General features: G+C 37.4%; 2 protein-coding genes across 2 annotated transcripts in view; one reads left to right on the top strand and one right to left on the bottom strand.

The window, feature by feature from the left end:
• Window positions 1-18,580, top strand: part of LOC145981634 (solute carrier family 23 member 1-like) — a 42,047-nt gene extending 23,467 nt beyond the window's left edge. Inside the window, exons 7-13 of the mRNA XM_083115021.1 lie at window positions 4,284-4,397; window positions 5,506-5,645; window positions 6,469-6,616; window positions 9,667-9,746; window positions 12,858-12,999; window positions 15,269-15,380; window positions 17,200-18,580. Of these exons, the coding sequence (XP_082971147.1) occupies window positions 4,284-4,397; window positions 5,506-5,645; window positions 6,469-6,616; window positions 9,667-9,746; window positions 12,858-12,999; window positions 15,269-15,380; window positions 17,200-17,293 (830 nt within the window). The 3' untranslated portion in view covers window positions 17,294-18,580. The remainder of the gene's footprint in view (window positions 1-4,283; window positions 4,398-5,505; window positions 5,646-6,468; window positions 6,617-9,666; window positions 9,747-12,857; window positions 13,000-15,268; window positions 15,381-17,199) is intronic.
• A 672-nt stretch (window positions 18,581-19,252) lies between these two features.
• LOC145981244 (integrin beta-PS-like) overlaps window positions 19,253-21,279 on the bottom strand; it is a 79,617-nt gene continuing 77,590 nt past the window's right edge. Inside the window, exon 16 of the mRNA XM_083114396.1 lies at window positions 19,253-21,123. Within this exon, the coding sequence (XP_082970522.1) occupies window positions 21,058-21,123 (66 nt within the window). The 3' untranslated portion in view covers window positions 19,253-21,057. The remainder of the gene's footprint in view (window positions 21,124-21,279) is intronic.

Genomic DNA, 21,279 nt, shown 5'->3' with positions numbered 1-21,279 from the left:
TGCCTAATAGCAATGCTGAGAATGAATTATGATTAGATGAAGGGACAATCACGAAAAGAACATATATGTTTGGGCTCAAACTTGGGACCTTTGGGGGTGAGATTATGAGTCTAGCACTTTACATGGCAAGGTGATCACTATGGCCCAGATTCTCAGGTTTTAACCTATTTTATTCCTTACTTGGTAACATCACTATTCTAACATATATATTCGTTTTAGCCATTTCTTTACACATTGAATCGAATGCCTGTGCATATGGCGAGTGTCCCATGCATATGCATAGTATGGGCAATATCACTTGAATGTTTGGAGTTACGAAGAACCCCCTCCTGAGAATCTTGAAGAGCCCTCACCTGAGAAAACTCCTATGGGCGCCCATGCACTTGACCAATGTGGTTACTTGAATGAAATATCGAAAGAAATGGAACACCGCCTGTGTTTCATACTAAGGGTTAGTGGCGGCAATAGGGGCAGGGGGGGGGGCGAGTGGGGGCAGTTGCCCCCCAACTTTTTGCCACTTTGCCCCGTTCTATGCTATACCATATGTACCAAAGAAAAGTAAATTGCTCTTGCTCCCCCTAGTTCTTGCACCTTGCCCCCCTAGTTTTGGAACCCAATCGCCACCACTGTTTAGTATTAGAAGTACGGACTATATTGAACATCTCTAGTACATGCAAGAATACACAGATTCTAATTGTTTCTTTTTTTATTGTGTAGGCAAATAAATTGCCTTTATTTTGATGTATAACACATGTATAGTAAGACCAAAAAATAAATTGTTTCAAATTGTTGAAAATCACTTAACATTGCCAATTTAAATACCGTGGGATTCAATGTGTTAATGAAATACATGAATCCTATAGGTCCTAAAAACGGCTAAAAGGAATTAAGATCCTAAAGAAGGCAAAATTGAACTTTTCAGCTAAATAAATGTAAAAAATAAAAAAATACTGAAACTTCATTTTATTTCATCAGAGTGAACACATTGTTAACTGTACGGCAATATGAAAACATATTCTTTCTCACACACACACACACACACAGAAGGGGGGAATGGAAATGAGAGAAGGGAAAGCGCATGAGAAAAAAAAAGGGAAGCAAAGTTGGCATTACAAAAGAAGTAGCTTAACAATGACACATTTTAAATTTTTCCGAAATTTCATTGTTGTTGTAATCCAACAGATTCCCGTTTAAGATTTTAAATGCAAGAAAAGCAGTTACAGTTTAGAATAGAGAAGAGAACAGAGCTAGTCCAAGTTATTCCTGCTGCAACATGCTTAAAGTGAAAGCCACAAAAAGTAATTTACTTCGACAATGGATTGTTAACGATTCCCATTTTTCAACAGATGGTAAGGTCATCTTTTGTCAAGTGTGTCAAAAACAATTAAGTTGAGACAAAAAATCACATTTTGAGCAACATAAGGAGTCAACAACCCACAAAAACAATATCACAAAAAAGCAGAAAATATTGATTCAACTGTTTATTTCTTCATCTCCAACAAGTTCTACGGTGGATATTTTTAATATGCGGTTGTGTGAGGCATTTGTATCAGCGAACGTGTCATGGAATGTGTTGAAGAACAAGGATTTTTACACAGTTTCCTTGAAAATATTAGTGGTCGCAAAATTCCAGATGAGTCTATCTTGCGGAAGAACTATTTGAAGCCCCCTCTATGAGAGGACACTCGATACCATAAGAACAGACATAGGTGACCATGACATGTAGCTTTGTGTTGATGATACCATGGATAGCTGCGGCCGTTACATTGCCAATGTTGCCATCGGGAAGCTTGATTCTGCCAAACCTGGAAAACCGCATCTAGTCCTATGCAAAGAACTAGAGAAAACAAATCACAGCACTATAGCTTGTGTTGTTAGAGAAGCCCTATGTATCTTGTGGCCTACAGAGAATCGAGATGAAAAGTTTCTCCTCCTGCTTAGTGATAGTGCCTGCTGTCTATATGACTAAAGCAGGAGAGGTTCTGTTAAGTTTCTATGTGAATATGATCCACGTAATGTGCCTAGCCCATGGTTTACATCGGTATGCAGAAGAAATAAGAAACAATTTCCCAGGAGTAAATGATATTGCTTCTTCTGTCAAGAAAGTTTTCCTGAAATCACCAAGTCAGATTCAGACATTCAAAGAGTTGCTACCAGAAATACCTCTTCCTCCAGAGCCAATCATCACTCGCTGGGGAACTTGGTTGTCAGCTGCACTCTACTAACGCTGAACATTATCAGGAAATGAAAAGCGTTGTGGATAAATTTGACAGCAGCGATGCTGCTTACATCTCGACGGTGAAGAATACTCTACATAATAGCAAAAATATCGCTTCTCTTGCATTCATAAAATCCAACTTCGCTGACTTTCCTGCTACCATTCAACACCTGGAAGGTGCATCACTTCCAATAAACGAAGCAATGAACATCATTGAAACACTTTCAGATGTATTGGGCGCTGTACTCTCTTCAAAGCTCTCTAAAGTCCTGGAACGAAATCCTGGATAAGTGAAGATGAAGGACTATCTGCAGCTCTCCAAGGAGAATAAATAAGTGGACAATTACCATGGCGATCTTAAAGAACTTGCATCTACAAAGTATGCACCAGTCACTTCATGTTGTGTGGAACGAACCTCTTCTGAATATAAAAATGTGTTGAGGGACAATAGGAAATCTTTCACAACAGATAATGTGGGATTGTACATGGTTGTTCATTGCAACACTTCATCTTAAAAAAGTGACGATTTTGTTTTGTATGCTAACCTTTAATTTGGTATTTTAAAAACTGGAACTTTGAGTTTGTATTATTTTCTGTATTTTCTAAAAACTGTGTTTTTTGCATGTTTTAAGTTTAGTAAACATGTAATGTGTGAAGGAAAATGTGTTTGCAGTATTGATGCTCATGTAAATGCAAATATTTGTAATTGATTTCAATAAAAATACGGGTAGAGAAAAAATCCTAAAAAGGGCTAAATCATCTCTTTATAAAGCCTAAAATGATGTCTATAAAATTCTAAAAGTCCAGGCCATAGTGATCACTTATAACATGAAATCTGTAAGAGATATTTAGATCAGATTCTCCACATTGTAAAACCTTGTCCAGTGAGATATTTTAATACTTCTGATTCTAATTAATTAATGGCTAAAGACAGAGTGATTATTTTCCCACAATGCCAATTTCGGGAAAGGAACTGAAATAAGAAAATTTTGAAGGGTCAAAATTCATAGTTTTGTGACTGATGCCATGCTAATACATAACCTTTGACCAAGGTCAGGCCTCCTAGATGGCATAGTGGTAACATCATTACTTGGTAATCAATTTCAATACCATGTGGAGGCACATACTGGTTCCAATTTTACTTTAAATGTTAGGTCTAGTCCCAATTAGCCTACCTGTGAAAAAAAGCAGACTTAGACTACCAAAAAGCATCATACGCAGTATTTGATGTGCTTGTGATTAGCAATTTTAAGAGAAGTGAACACGTGACATTTTAATGGCATAATAATCCTGATTTGTAACACCTGAAGTCCACCATTTTGTCCAAAGATGGAGGTAACATGTGCTCAAGTATTGACCATGCTAAGGCATAAAAAAGTATAAACTATATTTACAATGTTAAAGAATACACAGTTAAAACGGAATGAAACAGAAGTATGAATAAATTTTCCTCCTAATTTTAAAGCCTTTTCTTGAACAAGGTGTGTAAAAATTAATAACAAAATGGAATAACTATGCATTTCAGTGCACTAACTGCAGGAAATGTAATCTCGTAGATTGAGTAGAAATGTCTCTCCAAAGATATAATCATGATACAAAAATAACTTTGAATAAAATTGGTTTATTTTATTCCTTTTTAGTTAATATTTTGTAATAATAATAATCATGATAGCAATAAATGCTATTGTCATTATTTCCACTGTTTACATGTTTATGAATGGCCTGACCCCTACAAAAAATTCTGGTGATGCCCATGCGCTGATTGAGGAAAGTAGCAGAGTTCAAAAAGAGCAAATATTAAGTGCCTCATGAAGGTATTCTGTCCATATTAAAATTAATATTATTAAAAGTTTGCCAAGAAATAAACCTAAAAATTCTCTGGCAAGCTTTGCCCACAATAAGCTGTATTCTGTAAGTTAAGGAGAGCTTCAAATGCAATGAAGGGGTGCCAAATTTTATTCTCGTCCCAGATGCTGAAATCTCTAGCTATGGCTCTGATTGGAAGGAATGTCGCCGTTGTTTTCATTCACAGAAGAGAGTTTGTTTATGATCCATCTCATTGCAGGCCAATGGGGACCGCCAACAGTAACAGCTTCAGGAGTCCTTGGGATGTTGGCAGGGGTTCTTGGTTGTACAGTAGAATCTATTAGCTACTACCCTACAACTGCAAAAATGTGTGGTAAGTGTATGGGTATATTTGAACCTCAATAGTCATCTCACTAATATTTCTTACTGTACTTCTCCTGTGTTTTTGGTTATTTAGATTTGGTCTCATTGTGAACTGGGCACCTTCATAACCAAATGGTTATGGTCATTGTTGTAGTGCTGAAATTTTCGCAGCGTGTACGCTAAGTCTCGCACCGTGGCCGTGTAATGTAAGGTATCATGCTTTGGGATCTGGCTACAGGATGTGCAGATGTGAGTCTCCTGGGGGAAGCATAACAGCTTTTCACCTGAGGTTTCAGCCTCTGCATGGGACTGTTGGCCAGCCACCATCGTGAGGAAATTGAAGAGTTACAAATGACTAGCGTAACCCGGTCATGGAGACCTACAACAACGACTCGGGGTTTGTCGTGCTGATCACATATCACCCTGTAACTGGTTGGATGGTCTCCCACCTTGGGTGAGTGAATGAGTAGGATCAAACTGACGGTCGGTACGTAGGCCCAGGCCCTCAATGGGCTGTTGCACCATGGGTTATTTATTATGATACACTAAGTTTTGTGAAACCTTTAGGTAAGGAACATGTTTCCATTATCTTTGATTATGTTTCCATTAAATATATGGCTGAAATCATTTAACTCCTCGAAAACATGTCATTGGTGGTAGAATAGTGATAATGATGATAAAATACACATACTTGGCATAAAAGAGGTTTAGCGCAGGTATTCTCAAAATCAAAAATTATGAAACAAGTAATTCAATGATTGCATTTATTGCATCCTGGGATTACATCCATCCCAGGTGAAGTTTTTGTATGCAATTTTGTAAACCTTTGGTAATTGTAAAATGTCACAATGACCCACTGTGATTAGGAAATTGAATAAAAAGCTATATAAAATGTCTGGGGTCTAGATAGAGACAAAATAATAAATTACATCATTTCGCAGACAAACAGTGTCTTAGAAAGACATTAAAAGGCTAAATGTTTACATCATGGAGTTTAGACAGATCGGGTAACTTCAAAACACAGAACAGTGCAATGTAATTACTGTATAAGATTTGCTATTGTTCTCTCGACATCTGTCAGGATGCTTCTCTTAAACAAGTGTTAATTATTTTCTCAGGCGCTCGACCACCACCACTGCATGCAATCAATCGCGGTATTGGCACAGAAGGCCTGGGCTGTGTCCTCGCTGGACTGTGGGGCACAGGGAATGGTACCAACACTTTTGGGGAAAATGTGGGAGCAATAGGAGTGACAAAGGTAAGATATTTGCAAAATGGAGTTTTACCAAAATCTTTGTTACCACCCTTCTGGCAATCTCTACACAGAATCACATGGAAATTTGATCAACCAAATTATTGACACCTAATGATATGAAAGTGGATGTACAGTCACAGACATAGATCCTGAAATATGCACTTCTCTGCAAGGCGTTGTGTGAGCTGCCTATCTGTAAGAGTCCCTCCATACCTGAAGGTGATATGTTCCAAGACATACAGCAGATACCACAGTGTCACTGGTATCGAAAAGTATGTTAGAATTAAATCACTGATGCTTGCGATAACCTGGAAATTATGCAAATATGCATAATTTTATTTATTTTTGCAACAATATTGTGGGGAAAATGGATTTTGTGATTCAACAATTGTCTCATGTGAAGTTATAAATATTTTGAAGTTGTGCTCTTATAGACTGCTACTGTATGGTTGCTTTATTTGAATTGTTGTTTTAAGTCCACTTTATGCACAGTAAGGCTAATCGGGACTGGACCTACAGTTTAAAGTGGGATCCGAACCACTATGTGCCTCTGCCGGTATTGAACCTGGGACCCCTTGAATGTATAGTTGCAATGAAAAAAATATGTATTAACATTTATAAATATTCAGAACAACTTTGAATTGTTACAATTATCTGGTATCAGTGAGAATCAGCAAGAATATTGGCACTGGTGTCAATATCAGTAAAAGTGATATCTGAATGCCAATTGTAACACTAATTTGATAAATAAAATCAGATTTAATTACATTTTGAAATGCCATTGCTTCGATCAGTAGCAGCGCATGAGATTGGTTTGTTATTTCAGATTGGAAGCCGCAGAGTTATTCAGTATGCTGCTGTGCTTATGCTGATCCAAGGTGTCATATGCAAATTTGGAGCAGTGTTCATCATTATCCCAGAGCCTGTTGTTGGAGGAATGTTCTGTGTTATGTTTGGAATGATCTGTGCATTTGGCAAGTTTCTTTACATACTTACTACATTTATCCTAATCTAGATTGTAGCAAATAAAGGAAAAGTTCCCCGTGCAAATAGAACTTTGCCATGAAGGCACGTCTTGACCTCAGCCATTTTGGAGGTGATGTGATCAGCACCATGCTCTGGCGACTTTTACCCCTCAGGTTTTCCCCCAGGTACTCATTGGTTTGGGGCTGGGAGAGACCCAGAGCTGTTTTATACAGGGACATACTCCATCTCTTGCTGGCAGCACTTGAGGATTGACAGGGCACTGCATTGTCTTTTATCTTTTTATTCTCTTATATCTTTCGAACCTTTTTGAACTTACCCTTCCCCATGTTTTAATCCTTGACTAGTCTTGTCCATCTCCTGAGGAAGCCACATGATGTGGTGAAAGCTTGAGAGCAAAGTAAGTACATGCCAAAAGCTGGACTTTATTAGTTAGTAAATAGTCTTTACTTTAAAAAATTGCTGCGATAAAGTTTAATTGGTAAATTAGCCATAAGGCAATGTTAAGATTAAATAATAATATAATACACCGTGTCCATAAATATACTGTCATACTTTAAAGTGGTATTACGTTGCTTTGGATAATCGTATTTAAATGAAATTGGTGACATTTGAAAGAAAAGCTCAAATATTTTTGTGCATGTCAACAATGGACACCAATATCAGCAATGGACAACAATGAACGAGATCAAACATAGAAACTGAAATAAATTCACTCCTGACAACAATAGATGATGCAGGTTCATTGTTGGATATTTAGCAGGCAGGCAGGTTACATGTGAATGTTTTCCTTTAAAATTGTGTTGTTATTACAGAAGATTTAAGAACGTAGTTGGTGTGTTTTAGAACATCATTACATGCAGAGTTTGGTGAACGTGTTGGTGTGTTTTATCATTCCACGCAGAGTATGGTGAAAGTCTTCTACAATTGGCCACCAAGATCACCTGACTTGTTGGTCTGTGACTTTTTTTAATGGGGTTACATAAAAGATTGTGTCTATGTACCCCCATTGCCTCAAAACCTGCAAGAACTGCAAAATTCGCATTACTTCTGTGGCATTAGTATTGGTATTGGAAAGTATCAGTTGGAATTTAATCATGATACCAGGTGATGGATTTGTGGAGCACACAAAAATGCCATGTAGCACTTTCGCAAAGTCTGAATATCCTATGAAAAATGCATAATTTTCACTATTTATGCACAAACAATGTGGAGAGAAATGAATATTATGATTAGTTATCTCATGTGAAGTTGGAAATATTTTAACGGAAAATACTCGTAGATTGATACAGTATCATTTAAAAAAAAAGATATAAAAATAAAAATGTATAAATATTCTTAACTACTTTGAATTGGTATAACTTTCAAGTATTGGTATCTGTACTGGTGGGAATCTGTAGGAGTATCAGCATCACTATTGACTCAAAGAGGTACGTAGATTATCATGAGTAAGTATCAACTACATACTTATTCAAAGTAAGCCTTGATGCTTTGATGGTGACGATCAGGTGAGTTGTGGAAAAGATTCCAGTCTTTCAAGAGCTTACACTCTCATCTTCCGGGTAGAAGTGCAGTGCTGACCCAAGTAACCACAACCGTTGGGTCAACGTCAATTTTTACGTGGGAAAGGTTAGCTTTTCGTTGGTTGGCAAATAGACGGTGGTCTTACATTGGGCCAACGGAGGTTACTAAAGTTTGCCCAACGATGGAAAAGTGAGTCAAAATTAGTTTTAAAAATATATTTTGCATGTTAACACAACTTTCAAGAGTACGCTGTAAATTCTAGAGTGTAAAATAAATGGCATGTAACAGTGTTTCTTTTCGAATGTTTCAGTCACAGCATATACTGGAAATATGTTCTTAATGAAAGTAGAAGCTATTTTTAACTTGCAGTAATCACCAGTCCTTTGTCAGCCACCATGGATGAAAGATGTGTTGGCAATTGCTTATTGTTTGTCTGTTTAGCTGTAGTAGAACAAGAACATTCTTACAGGTATTCTTGGGAAGGTGGTTAAAGAATGTTATGTGCAGACTAAATTCCATGAGAGGTGGAAAACTAAGGAAACTCTAGAAGGATTTTGTGCTACCACTTGAAGGTATGGTGCCTTGAAAACAATGATACCATGTGACTGAGGAAGTGCTGTATTTTTCTATTTTCATAAATAATTTGTACAATTGTTTACATTTGGCCTCACAATAAATTATATGTGTACCAAAACACAAACCTATCTATACTTTAGTTTTCAGTATGTTGGTCAACCATACATTAGCCCAACGTAAAAGCTACATGTTGGCCCAACGTAAAAACCACATGTTGGCCCAACGTAAAAACCACACATTGGGTCAATGTTGAAACCACGGCTGAAATTACCATTGCCGAACAGTATGTTCTTACATTTAGCCAACCATTTTCAGTACTTTGGCCCAACGTGTAGCCAACCACTTTTTGATACTTGAGTAGCATGAGTAGTATATGTGTTTGGAGATGGAGGTTCCTGGTGAAGAAGGTGAACCAATCAGGAGCCGTGTGTGTGCTGTGTCCGCACTGCTGGTTGACCATCGCTAGCCAAGCCAGATCTAGTTCAAGCCCCATGTCATGATTCAGATTCTGCTTTTTCCCCATGATGCGGTTCCAGTAGTTTGGTGATTTGGCAATAATTTCTTTGATAGAGAAGTTTTCTCGGGATATCAGCCAGGTGAATTCCGGATAGGGAGCTTTCGAGATCTAACGTCATCTCATTCTCATCTCTCGAAAGCTCCCTATCCGGAAATCACCTGGCTGATATCCCAAGAAAACTTGTTCATTATTCGCTGCCAGCAAAGCTTCAAGAATTACAATAATTTCTATGTTGCTTAAATCTATTCTACGACCCTTGTTGATAGAATGTTCATCTAGTCCCGACTTCTCTGGATGGAACTTCTTGATGTAACTTTTGTGTTCTCTGCACTGCCATTCAATTATTCTGCCCGTTTGTCCAATGTATGCTTTATCGCATTTACACAGTTATTCATTTCTATAATTATTTTTATCTCATTTTAGGTCTCTCAGCTCTCCAATATGTTGATTTAAACTCAACAAGAAACCTTTATATCCTGGGATTCTCCATGTTCTTTGGTTTGGTAAGTCATTGGTTGGTTAAGTCTAATGTATGAAATTCAGATGGGAGTAACATGGGCAATTTAAGGGAAAGGCCAAAGGGAAAAATCACTTATGCCCCACCAAAAAGAAACTAGCAATATGTCAATTACTACCTACATAGGAGCAAATATCAAGTCAAATTAAATTAATCTGATAGTACAACTATAAGTAAAGATGGTAAGTAATGTAAAATAATGAACATTGAAACTGAGTACAGATAAAGATGGAATTATAGTACACTCTTGCCCATTTGCACCAACATCAATTTACTCGCGAGTAAGAGTAAACTCAAGAGTTAACCCACGAATCGGCTGATTGATCTGTTTCACCAACAGAAACACCGGGTAAGCTGGGAGTAAAAGGAGAGTAAACTTTACCCTCCGAGATCGGTGTTAAACCACGTGCAGCGGAGTAATGTCTGCCATCCGCAACCGGCAATGTATCACTTCAGAATTTCAAAACTAAATAAATGTTAAATAGGAAGTCATAGAATCAAACTGTGCATCTCAAAAGCAAGAAATATATAGTATGTTACTATGTACAGTGTGTCTATAAAGTCACTTAACATTTCAATGAACTAATGACAAATCTTTTCTTTTTTCCAAGTGATCTGATAAAATGTACTCTATAGAAGAGAGAATAGCCGTTGTTTGTGCTTGTCTGCATGGAATGACGTATGAACAGGTGCGGACGGATTTCACTGGGAAAATCAGAAAACCAGGCCCCACCAGGCTGGCTATTAAGAACCTGGTCAACAAATTCAAGTGAATAGGTAGTGTTGAGGATGAAGAACGTCCTGGTAGGCCAGCCATAACACCACAAATTGTGGAAAATGTACAGGACGCGATCACAAGTAGCCCCACCGCATCGACCACGTGACCCAGTATCCATAATCCTAGCATCTAGCAACTGTGGCTCATAGCATGGTGGATTGGAGCACACCAAGCTTCTTACTATGCACCAACAGGATGGGGCACCACCACATCTTGCCATCATTGTTCGTGATCACCTAAACGAAGATTTCACCGGTAGATGGATTGGTCGTGTCTCGCAATGGGAAGTTGTGCTCCCCCCCCCCTCGATCTGCCCCCTTAGACTTTTTCATTTGAGGGTTTATCAAATCTAAGGTGTACGGGGTGAGGATCCACAGCATAGCCCAGTTGAAACAACGCATTACTGCTGCAGTTGCTGAGATTACACCAGCTATGTTTGAGAAGGTGTTTCGGTCTGTGGTGGATTGTTGGCATATATGCCTAGACTTGAGGGGTGGTCACATTGAGTTATACTGATTTTGTGTCCTACTGTGATATATGTTTCAGTACATATTGTATTTTGTACCATAAATCCTGTTCATGCAGAAATGTTAGGTGACTTTATAGACACCCTGTATATACTTTGGGAGATGTTTACTGTACATATTCTGCGGTACATCGTTTGCATAATTGCCCATGAAATACGTACAAGCATAAACATACACCCAGAAACCCGTAGTATTGTAAACATTAGCAAAATGATCGTGAATGCTAGGAGAAGATAGATATATATATATAAAAATCTACTACAATAATAACTGTAACACTACTTACTATGATTGCAAGCTGCACTAATATATCAATATTTATTCACGTAAATATGTTTTTCCCCATCTTTATTCCGTGCTTGAAATTTCCTCATGCCCGTTGCTTGTCACTGTTTAGGATACCAATGTCCAGGTACTGTTACTTCTATCCTTTCCTTACTTCCTTCCACACCCTGTGTTGAACCCTGCGAACCACGCCTTCTCAAAAGGAGTAACCAATCACGCACTTCCATCTGTATGACATTTAGTCACTTGCTTTGAGGCTAGCTCCTCTCCTAGGGTAATCCAGAGTTTCGTGACTCGCTATGTCCATCGCAGCTTACACGTTGGTGCAACAGAAGATGATCGTTACTCGAGGATTACCCTGACCCACGTATCTTTTTACTCCCGAGTTATTACAACATTGGTGCAAATAGGCATTTCAGATGCTTACAAATGGGATTATCAGAGGCATACTGACTTGTCTGTAGAAAAGTGATTAAAAATAAAAATACTATGGCTGAGCTGATACAGATGCCAATACAGTAGGTGCCTTCTAGTTCGGCTTCGGTTGGTTCGGCCCACCCCGCTTGCCAGCGACAAGTCACCACTTGTTTGACTAGCACTGGAAAGTATTGTCCTGTATAGCTGTACAGTGACAGTGTTTATACCGTTGTGTTTTGTGTTTTTAGTTTCATTTTTATACTTAATGAACCAACTATCAACAGTTGCATTTGTGAGTGAAGGTGAAGAAAGTAGACGACACCTGACAACGAGAAAAACATCACGTTGTTGGTAAGTACTAAGTAGGCCAGATGTACTTTGTTTTTTGTACAGTAAAATACACTTAAACATGGTTTAAACTACCATATAACTAATTTTAATGTGTGGCCGTACTGTTTATAGGATTTATTGGTCTTTTTTGCATTACTTCGGTTCATTCGGCCATTTTTTAGTTCAGCCTACGGTTCGGTTCCGAGGTGGCCGAACTACAGGGCACCTACTGTATATCAATATCAGCCGATACAGGTGGTATTGGTTCGAATTTATTTGCAATAACACGTGAACCTTTTCCATAGTTTGCCTATTTTGTAGAGTCCACAAAAATGCCATGTGACACTTTCACAGAGTATAAATATTCTGGAAATTATGCAAAATTCAAAGTTTTTATTTATTTTTTTACCAGTAATGTGTGAAAACATGAAGAGCTTTGGGGGAAAAAATCAAAATGCTGAAAGATGATGGTGATATGGACAAATATGTAGCCGTGATTTGTTATAAATGTGATAAAAAACATAATTCAACTGAAATTGTATCTAGCTTTCTAATTTTAATTCTTTTACATAGTTATGTTTTATGGGTAGTCTGATGTTTACACTATTGCAAATACTTTTACCGATTCTCACAAATACCAATACAGATGCTTAAAAATTGTAACAATTTTTTTAAAAAGATTCATGAATATATAAGTATTCCAGATGGTTCTTTCATATCCCACCTATTATTAATTGTACGGATTTCTATTTTTTAACAGGTTCTCTCAAAATGGATGGAGGAAAACCCTTATGCCATACAGACAGGGAGTGCTATACTTGATGGAATTCTAACAGTCCTCCTCAGTACAAGTATCCTCGTTGGTGGAGTTTGTGGGTGTCTTCTGGACAATATAATTCCAGGTAAAGGAAAAATAAAGTTTGTTAAATCAAACAAATTTTTATTGTCAACTATATTATCCATTATTATATGCAACTGGGCTGATTTATAGAGCGACTGGAAGCTCTACAAATGTGGTTATGGAGACAAATGGAACAGGTGAAAAGGACAAAAAAAGAGAGAATGAATGAAACAGTTCTAGAAAGCGTTGGGGAAAAGAGATAAATGCTGGAGATAATCATGAAGAGAAAAAGAAAATGGTTGAGTCTCTGGATGAGAAGAAACTGTATCCTAAGGGATGCTATTCAAGGAATGCTCGAGGGAAAGAAGATTCGGGAAAGAAGAAGATTCCAAATGATTGAAGACATCAAAATAAATGGGTCCTATGCTGCTACAAAGCGAAGGACTGAAGATCGAACAGCATGGAGGTTGCAAGGAAAGACCTGGCCCTGGGCAGAAAACAATGAATCAATGAATATGCATGTCTAAGTCAAGGTTTCCTCTCACCGAGTCAAAACAAATTACCTGTTTTTAAAATAATTATACAGGAATTTTCGAACTTATTTTCAGATCTTTCTGTAATATCTTTACTTAGCAATATTTGTAGTACATATATAAAAGTAATGGAGGCCTCCCTGATGGCGCAGTGGTACATCATCACCTTGTAATAAAGTGGTCCCAGGTTCAATACCCAGTGGAGGCACATAGTGGTTCAGATCCCACTTTAAACTGTAGGTCCAGTCCCAATTAGCCTTACTGTGCATAAAGTGGACTTAAAAACACCAAATAAATAAAAAGAAATATGAAAAAGATTAAAGTAATGGCTCTATTTGCAATTCCTTTTACTTCTAAAAATGTTGTGTTAAATTAGCATTTACAAAGATGTGATACTGCAGTTAAACATCAATATTTTAACATTCCCTGACTTTTCCCGGAATACTGAATGCTTTTGTGAAATCTTCTACACCATTGCTCTTCTGTGAATCTCTAGCTGAAATCCTTTTTACTGATTCCTACTGACACATTCTACCAACTGAAATTCCTTTTACAATTAGCCATGTGAGAACCAGAGGGATATAACTCCAATTTATCAAATTTACAGGAGAGAAGAAATAATATATTCTAAGGAATATGTCTGACTCCTAAAAAGAGCCAGTTAATTGGAGATACGTGACTTCACCTTACTGCAAAGTATTGGAAGTGGAGATATGTCGGTCTGACTCCTAATAGAACTCTTCAGAGTTTATTTAAACAGAACTAAAAACAGCATTTTTGGAGTTACATTCCTCTGGTACTCATGTGATAAATTGTTATAGATGTATTACTTGCAACAATACTTTATTATTTTACCAGAGTTTTGCTCACCAATGTTCACAGATTCACTTATACCATATCAGATGATTAACCCTTAACTTCCCAGGTCATGTTTTTGTCACACTGTGCCCCAGGTCCGGTCTCACAGACCTCTATTTTAAAATAAATATAAAAAAATACTTAACAACTGCTGAATGCTATAGGAATGTTTCTGTTGTTAGGTTAGGTCTGTTAGGCTCAGTTATCGTAGCATGAATACACTTTAAATGTATTATTCATGCTAAAAGATCCAAATCTTACAAGCCGAACCTAACACCTTAGGCATTTAACCCTTAACTCCCCACATGCGTTCTCACAGACCACCAGCATCCATTGCTACTCCGTTGTCCATGCATAGGGGTGGGGTCTGATCCCACATCACTTCCTAAAGGATCCTCAAACCATTTTAAAATAGTATCCTCAAAATCAGGGTCTGTAACACACACAGTAGACGATGGGCCGGGTAATGAATCCATAACACACAGGCCTAGGTCTTGATCTTGGAGACCGCTAAGCACGAAAAAAGCTATCAATATCGCTCAAGGTCATGTTCAAGTGGGTACTGACAACGTAAACCAATGCAGGGTCTGGGAAGAGACAACTAGACAGTGCTACAATCTCCTACCCCACCCCTACACATAACCAACAGAACAACAACAAATGCCAGAGGTCTGTGAGACCGCACGTGGGAAGTTAAGGGTTAAAGTAGGTGTCATCTTAATCAGAAAATGTACACTTGACCACAGTTTTGGCAAAGAATTGATAAGTTCACTTAAAAAAACAACTAGGATATTCATATTAGATAAAAATGTAAATCAGTATTTTGCATATATATTGAGTGATGCCTATACTCCAAGGAGGTACCAGCAAGTATAGCTGATAAATTCTGAACTGTTGCAATATCAGTAATATGGGCTTTTGGTATCATTTGGTATTTAGGAACACAAGAAGAAAGAGGTGTTATTGCGTGGAAAAATCAAATCAAAATGGAAGATTCTGAAGAAGAATGCACTAGCTATGACTTTCCTATTGGGATGAGCCTATTAAGAAGGTAAGTGGCACTAAAAAAATTCTAAAATATTACATAAAAGTGTGTCACAGGATGTTTTAGGTTACTTGTGTTCTTTCATCTCTTTTGGTGTCTTAGGGAGCTTTCAGAATGAAGTGACAAGTGTCAGTTTGAAACGAACCTTCAGAAATAAATGCAACTTTTCATACCAGATTGACATGACAAGTTGGCATGCTGCTTGTTGCTTGTGTGTAAAAGAGAATTCACACCGAAGCAAGGGGTGACACATGCCTCTTCAAGCCAATCTGCAGCAATGTTTCACACTGTAGCAGCATCACAGGTTGCACAAGCCTATGCTTCATTGGTGAAATCCTCAAGCGACATGTCACCTGTCGCTTTGGTATGAATTCTCCCTTAGTCAGACAGTGTCATTTTATGAATAGCATGCATAGTTTTGCCTGGTCTGGGGCCAAAAGTGCACAGTGAATATATTTGTACAGACTGAAGAGGATCATGTTGCCTGTCACTTTGGTGTGAAAGCTCTCTAATACCTGCATAATTCAGTTTAGCTCTTACATCATTTAATGTGTCCAACACACAAGCAAGCAGGGGTTGCTATTTTTGTCTCTATTCTTAATATTGCCCACAGAGGGCACACACTGCATCTTTCTTGGCTTGTACAGTACACTTTGTACTCTTCTACAAGGAGATAGGTATAATAAAAAAATATCTCCTAAATTCCTGTCATGGACAAATCTGTAGGACTCAACGGTCTGTAGTCCTCACGTATGTTTGGACACATGGAGAACTATTCTTATTCACCTTCCTAGACCAATGCAATTGAAATTTCATAGCACTGGAACAGTGCACAAATAACAAAAATGATATGGACAACAAGTAATTTGTTTATGTGTCATCTATACAGGGTGTCCGGCTTAGACCTTTAACATTTTAAAAGAGCATAATTTTGCAGAGAAACACAACTCATGGATATTTTTGTCCCAGCACCAGCACAACCTCACAAAACCTCCATATGTTAAAGGTCTAAGCCAGACACCCTGTATGTTTCTGTCGTCTACAGGTGCCATTTTAATGACACCCTGTAAAATAAACAACAAAACACAGAGAGAGAGAGAGAGAGAGAGAGAGAGAGAGAGAGAGAGAGAGAGATGGGGGGATCACAAGAGATAGAGAGAGAAGAACCCCAATTTTACAATCTTTAATTTTATATTTTTCCACATTACGGATTTAATCTAATGGTTCCAATACAGCAAAATGGTGTAAAATATTCCCACATTATATTTTCCAGCATTTTAAGTTTTTCACTGGTGCCCTAAAAAAGAAAATCAAGGTTTCACTCCATATTAATGTATTCCCAAATCCTGGCAAGTACAAATAAAATCCCTGATTTTTCCAGGATTTTCAGGACAGTGGGAATCCTGTGAATGTGTTTGATCAACACTGGAACATGCAGAAAATTCTTACTTTAGTGCTATGTCATACATAAAAAAAAAATGGCTGAGCGGCCAAAGATGGAATATAAATAAAGTCCAATATTTTAGGGGTTCATAGCAAAAGTGGTATAACTCCATCAAGACAGTTCTCTTTAGTGTTATGTTTAGCTGTTGGAGCACAAACATAGTGGTGTCTCTATGAACAAGAATTTGAAACATAGGAGATACTTACTTCTAGCACTGAAATGTTGATACTTCACAGTTCGACGTTATACATGTAACTGGAGTTACATTACTTTGTGCTCTGACCCCCTCATTTCTCTAAAACTGTCTTGTTTGTTGCCTGAATTTGTTTCATCATTACGAAAATTCATTTAACATATGCATAATTTCTTGTTTTCTTTCAGATGGAAATGGACAACATACATTCCATTTTTACCAACATACAGATCCCGGAAGATTAGAATATGCAGAAGAAATAAAGAAAAATTTTCATTATAATGCAACATTGATGTTTCAAGTGCATATTGTATTCTAATAATGCTTTATGCATCTTTTATAATACTGAAGCTGCCTGTTACGAGATGCCTGCTGTCAATGCTAAAAGGGGGTGGAGATGCAGGATGAGTGTGCCAACCCTGCAGCTAGCAAAATTTGCATGAAACATACCCCAACTTGTAATAATCGTATTGTTTGAACCATACAAGCATTGTCGCTTCTCCATTTTTTGAGCCCTAAGGCTTGAACAAGCATCCAACCTCCAACTAACTATATCCACACAATCTTACAATTTGTGCTGGAAAATACATTGTGTCATATTTCAAATTATGATGATACACAAGCTTAAAAGAAGAAAGCAGTACAATGGCGTACATATTGCACTGAATTAAATTCAAGATGGTTAATAGGTTATTTGGTGGTAATTGTGACCACAAAATGGAGAGTTTCTGGCACTGGCATTATACTTCTTTCTGCCAAAATATGTATTAAAAATGATAATGTACCACACATACAGTATTCCATCACTAGCAACACTGACAAGATGAGACAGCTAGGTCTACCCTTTCAAATCTTTCACGTATCATACATTTGTTTTCATATTTTCATGAAAAACAGAATGCCTAAATTTTGTCCAGATGCACACACTAGTGGATGTTTTTTTCTCTCCCTTAATTGGTAACACAGTCTGCAGAGCACTGAAGCTTTACTTAATTATTAAACACACACCACAAAACATGCCAGTGTCAACCATGAAATCATGCTGCTTAGTTTCGCGTACATTAGGGATGTGCCGAAGCCGATTACCGATGTATGAAAACTGGCCGAAATTGACATACCGGCATCGGTATCGGAATCGGCAAAAATCCGATATTTAAACCAGTACAGATTATACTAGAGTCTTACCTTCTAATAAGTTTTATATTCTAGTTTTGTAAGATTTATTGAAAATTTGGTTATGATTCGTCATTATTGTAGAGTTTTTGTAATAAAATTATTGCAAACTCTCATTCAGAGGATCAACCTAACTATAAATCGGAAATAAAACAGTACATTGCTGAACCAGGATCTGCTGTTGTATTGGAAATTAAAAAATGAGTATTCAAACCTGAAGCAAGTGCTGAAAAAATACTTGAGCATACCTGCTGCATCAGTATTCAGTGATTGAGTGTTCAGTGTTGCTGAACAGATTTGCGATAAGAGAAGTAGGTTACTTCCTGAAGTGCTTCCAAATCTCGTATTTCTGAAGTTGAATCTGACAGAACAGGAATTCATTTTGCATTTTAAAGAACTGCTTGTGTACTAATGTTAAATCTCTAGGTTCACATAACCAACTTTTGTAGATGCAAATGTACATTCGTATCTCTTGAGAATATATATGTATATGCATATGATATGCAATAGAAATGTACATAGCAAATTTATTTTTGTCATGCAGAAAATAACATCCCATTTCTGTTTAATAATCTTATGTATCGGAATCGGTTAAATATCGGCATCGGTATCGGTTCCAAAAATTATCGGTGAGTACATCGGCATCGGTAAATTTTCAGCTTCGTCACATCCCTAGCGTATATACATATTGGATGAAAATCAGCACTTTTGGGGACTCCGTAGCATAGAAACAAGACCTCAACGAACAAAAATGTTCCTAACAATAGTTGTTTATTTGCTGTTCTTTACAAGATATAATAGATATTTAAAATCTTGTGTCCTCAAAAGCAATTGCATTGGCATCATTATCACAATCCACTCTTATATCAGCTTTCCTTACTATTAACAAACACTAATTTGTGATAATTATTTATATACTGCACATATCTGTTCAATATTCTTAAAATGCACTTTTAAATGGAAACACTCCTTTACTGACAATTTGTATTACAACATTTTTGTACTATTGAAGAGCATAAATATACACATTTATTTAATATATATAATTATAATGAATGAAAAAGTGCACAATGGAGATTATATGTTTTATTCATAAAAATCATAACAAAATGGAACAATATTGCACAAAATTGTAAGACATGCATAGATATAGGGGAAAGTCTTACAGTACCGGGCACCCTAAGTTTATTGGCGGTACTTAGAAAATGAGTATGGTACTTCAAGATATTCTTTATTAAGAACAGGGAATCATTGCGGAAAAATGGAAACGAATAAAATTGCAAACAAAAAATAGTAACATCTGAAGAAAAGCAAAAGTCATCGTCCAGTATCGGACAGGCAATGTGTTAGCTTATAGATTAGTCGAAAATATAAAGTAAATATCACCGACAACCTAAATGCAGTGCCAAGGCACTAGCCTACAGTTTAGCATGTTCTCACAATGTTCACAAGCAAAGTACAAGATGCTTTTCTCACCTGCACATTGGACGTGGGCCCAAGCATTACACGAGAGACATTGCACCCATTCTTCATTGAATATCTGACTACAAATGATGCATTCTGTTGTTTATTTCTGATCAGAACTGAAGTCCAGGTGGTTTGTCCTCTTTATAGGTGGCATGTAGTCTTCATTCTCCTTTGCTCCCATTGTAGAAGTGCGTGATGTGTTTTCTTGTTTCATCTTTCCAACATTCTGCATGTCTCATTCTCTCTTCTCTTGTGGGTTTTCATTTTCTTCTTATTCACAGATTAGAGTACAAGGGTTCTGGTTCAGAGGCTGTGCAGTTGCTATTGCTCTGTGCTGAGTGTGTTAATGTGGCAAGTGGCAGATCATTCAGCACTGGTGTTGCAAAAACATAATCTGCATTAAACTCTGTAAAGTTCCTCAGCGGGGAGGAAATCCAAATTGACAAATACCCCTGCGTCCCTAGGAAAAACACCGAACAGCACAGAGCTGATTGCACAAGTTCCATTCTACAGATGGAAGAGAAGGCAAACAAGCCCAGCAACATCTTTCTGCATGATTGGTTTTGAAGTTTTTTTTGTCCGTTACTGGAAGACACTTCGTTGTCCAGTACTGTAAGATCGGCACATGATAGCACCTCGTCCAATTTTACATTGTCTGCAGATGCTATCGTGAATTCTTTATCAGCTATCATGAACTAGATGCCTATGTGCACACTTACCTATGAAACAATATCTCCTACTTATCTCTAACTGGAGGAATATCACCATGAAAATAACTTTCGACACAAACTTTTCCTACGAACTGCTTCTACCTCTCCCCTTTCCCACGACACTCCACGTAGACTTGCGCGCCCAAACTATGTTACACATTGATACATACACGTCGCACTGGTCCCTGGCAACTGCTGCTCTGTACCATCTGAAGTAAGAACTAGCGTTGTCCAGTACTGTTGGATGTCTGGTACTGTAAGACTTTCCCCTATCGGATTGGTACAATTATCGGTAATTTTACCGATACACCGATATGCCTGCATTGGCTGATACCAATTAATCTGTCCAATTCCTACTGTATACATACAAAGCTCATGCTCTTTAATTTCAAGAGGTAAAACTCAAACACTGGGGGGAAAATATTTTTTGCCCTGCTTTTTATAGGGGTGGGAGTTAAATAATAAATGCAACTCGTGGGTTTGAATGAGAAGGTAAATAACAGAAGAAAAAAAGATGCGTTGAAATGGCAGTTGTCTGTAGTCTCCATAAATTTGTCATCTCAACATTCAGGAGAAGTGGAAAATCACAAAAAAATGAATTTTGTTCATTATTCAATGCGATTGCACAGGATGAGTTGAGTGAGTATTAATAATACATAGCACATCTTGCAGATTATGATTATAACTGACACATTCTCATTGCTTAGAGTACATTGGATTGCTGAAGGTTGACGTTGATGGAACATACAAAGGATTTCCATCCTGTAACAAAAATAAGAAAAATACTTACAACACACTTGGAAGTGCTTATAAATTTAAAAATATGCCAATAAAAATTGGTATTTTTTTATGTACAAGGGTTAAGTCATAAGTCATGGCAATATATTTTTTTTCTCGCAGACAGGGGACAAGACGAAA

The sequence above is a fragment of the Lepisma saccharinum genome, chromosome 29 (genome assembly GCF_977018435.1).
Source record: "Lepisma saccharinum chromosome 29, izLepSacc3.1, whole genome shotgun sequence".
In the NCBI taxonomy this organism is placed as follows: domain Eukaryota; kingdom Metazoa; phylum Arthropoda; class Insecta; order Zygentoma; family Lepismatidae; genus Lepisma; species Lepisma saccharinum.
Note: the sequence above shows the minus strand (reverse complement) of the source record. Positions and strands in the feature narration are given on the sequence as shown.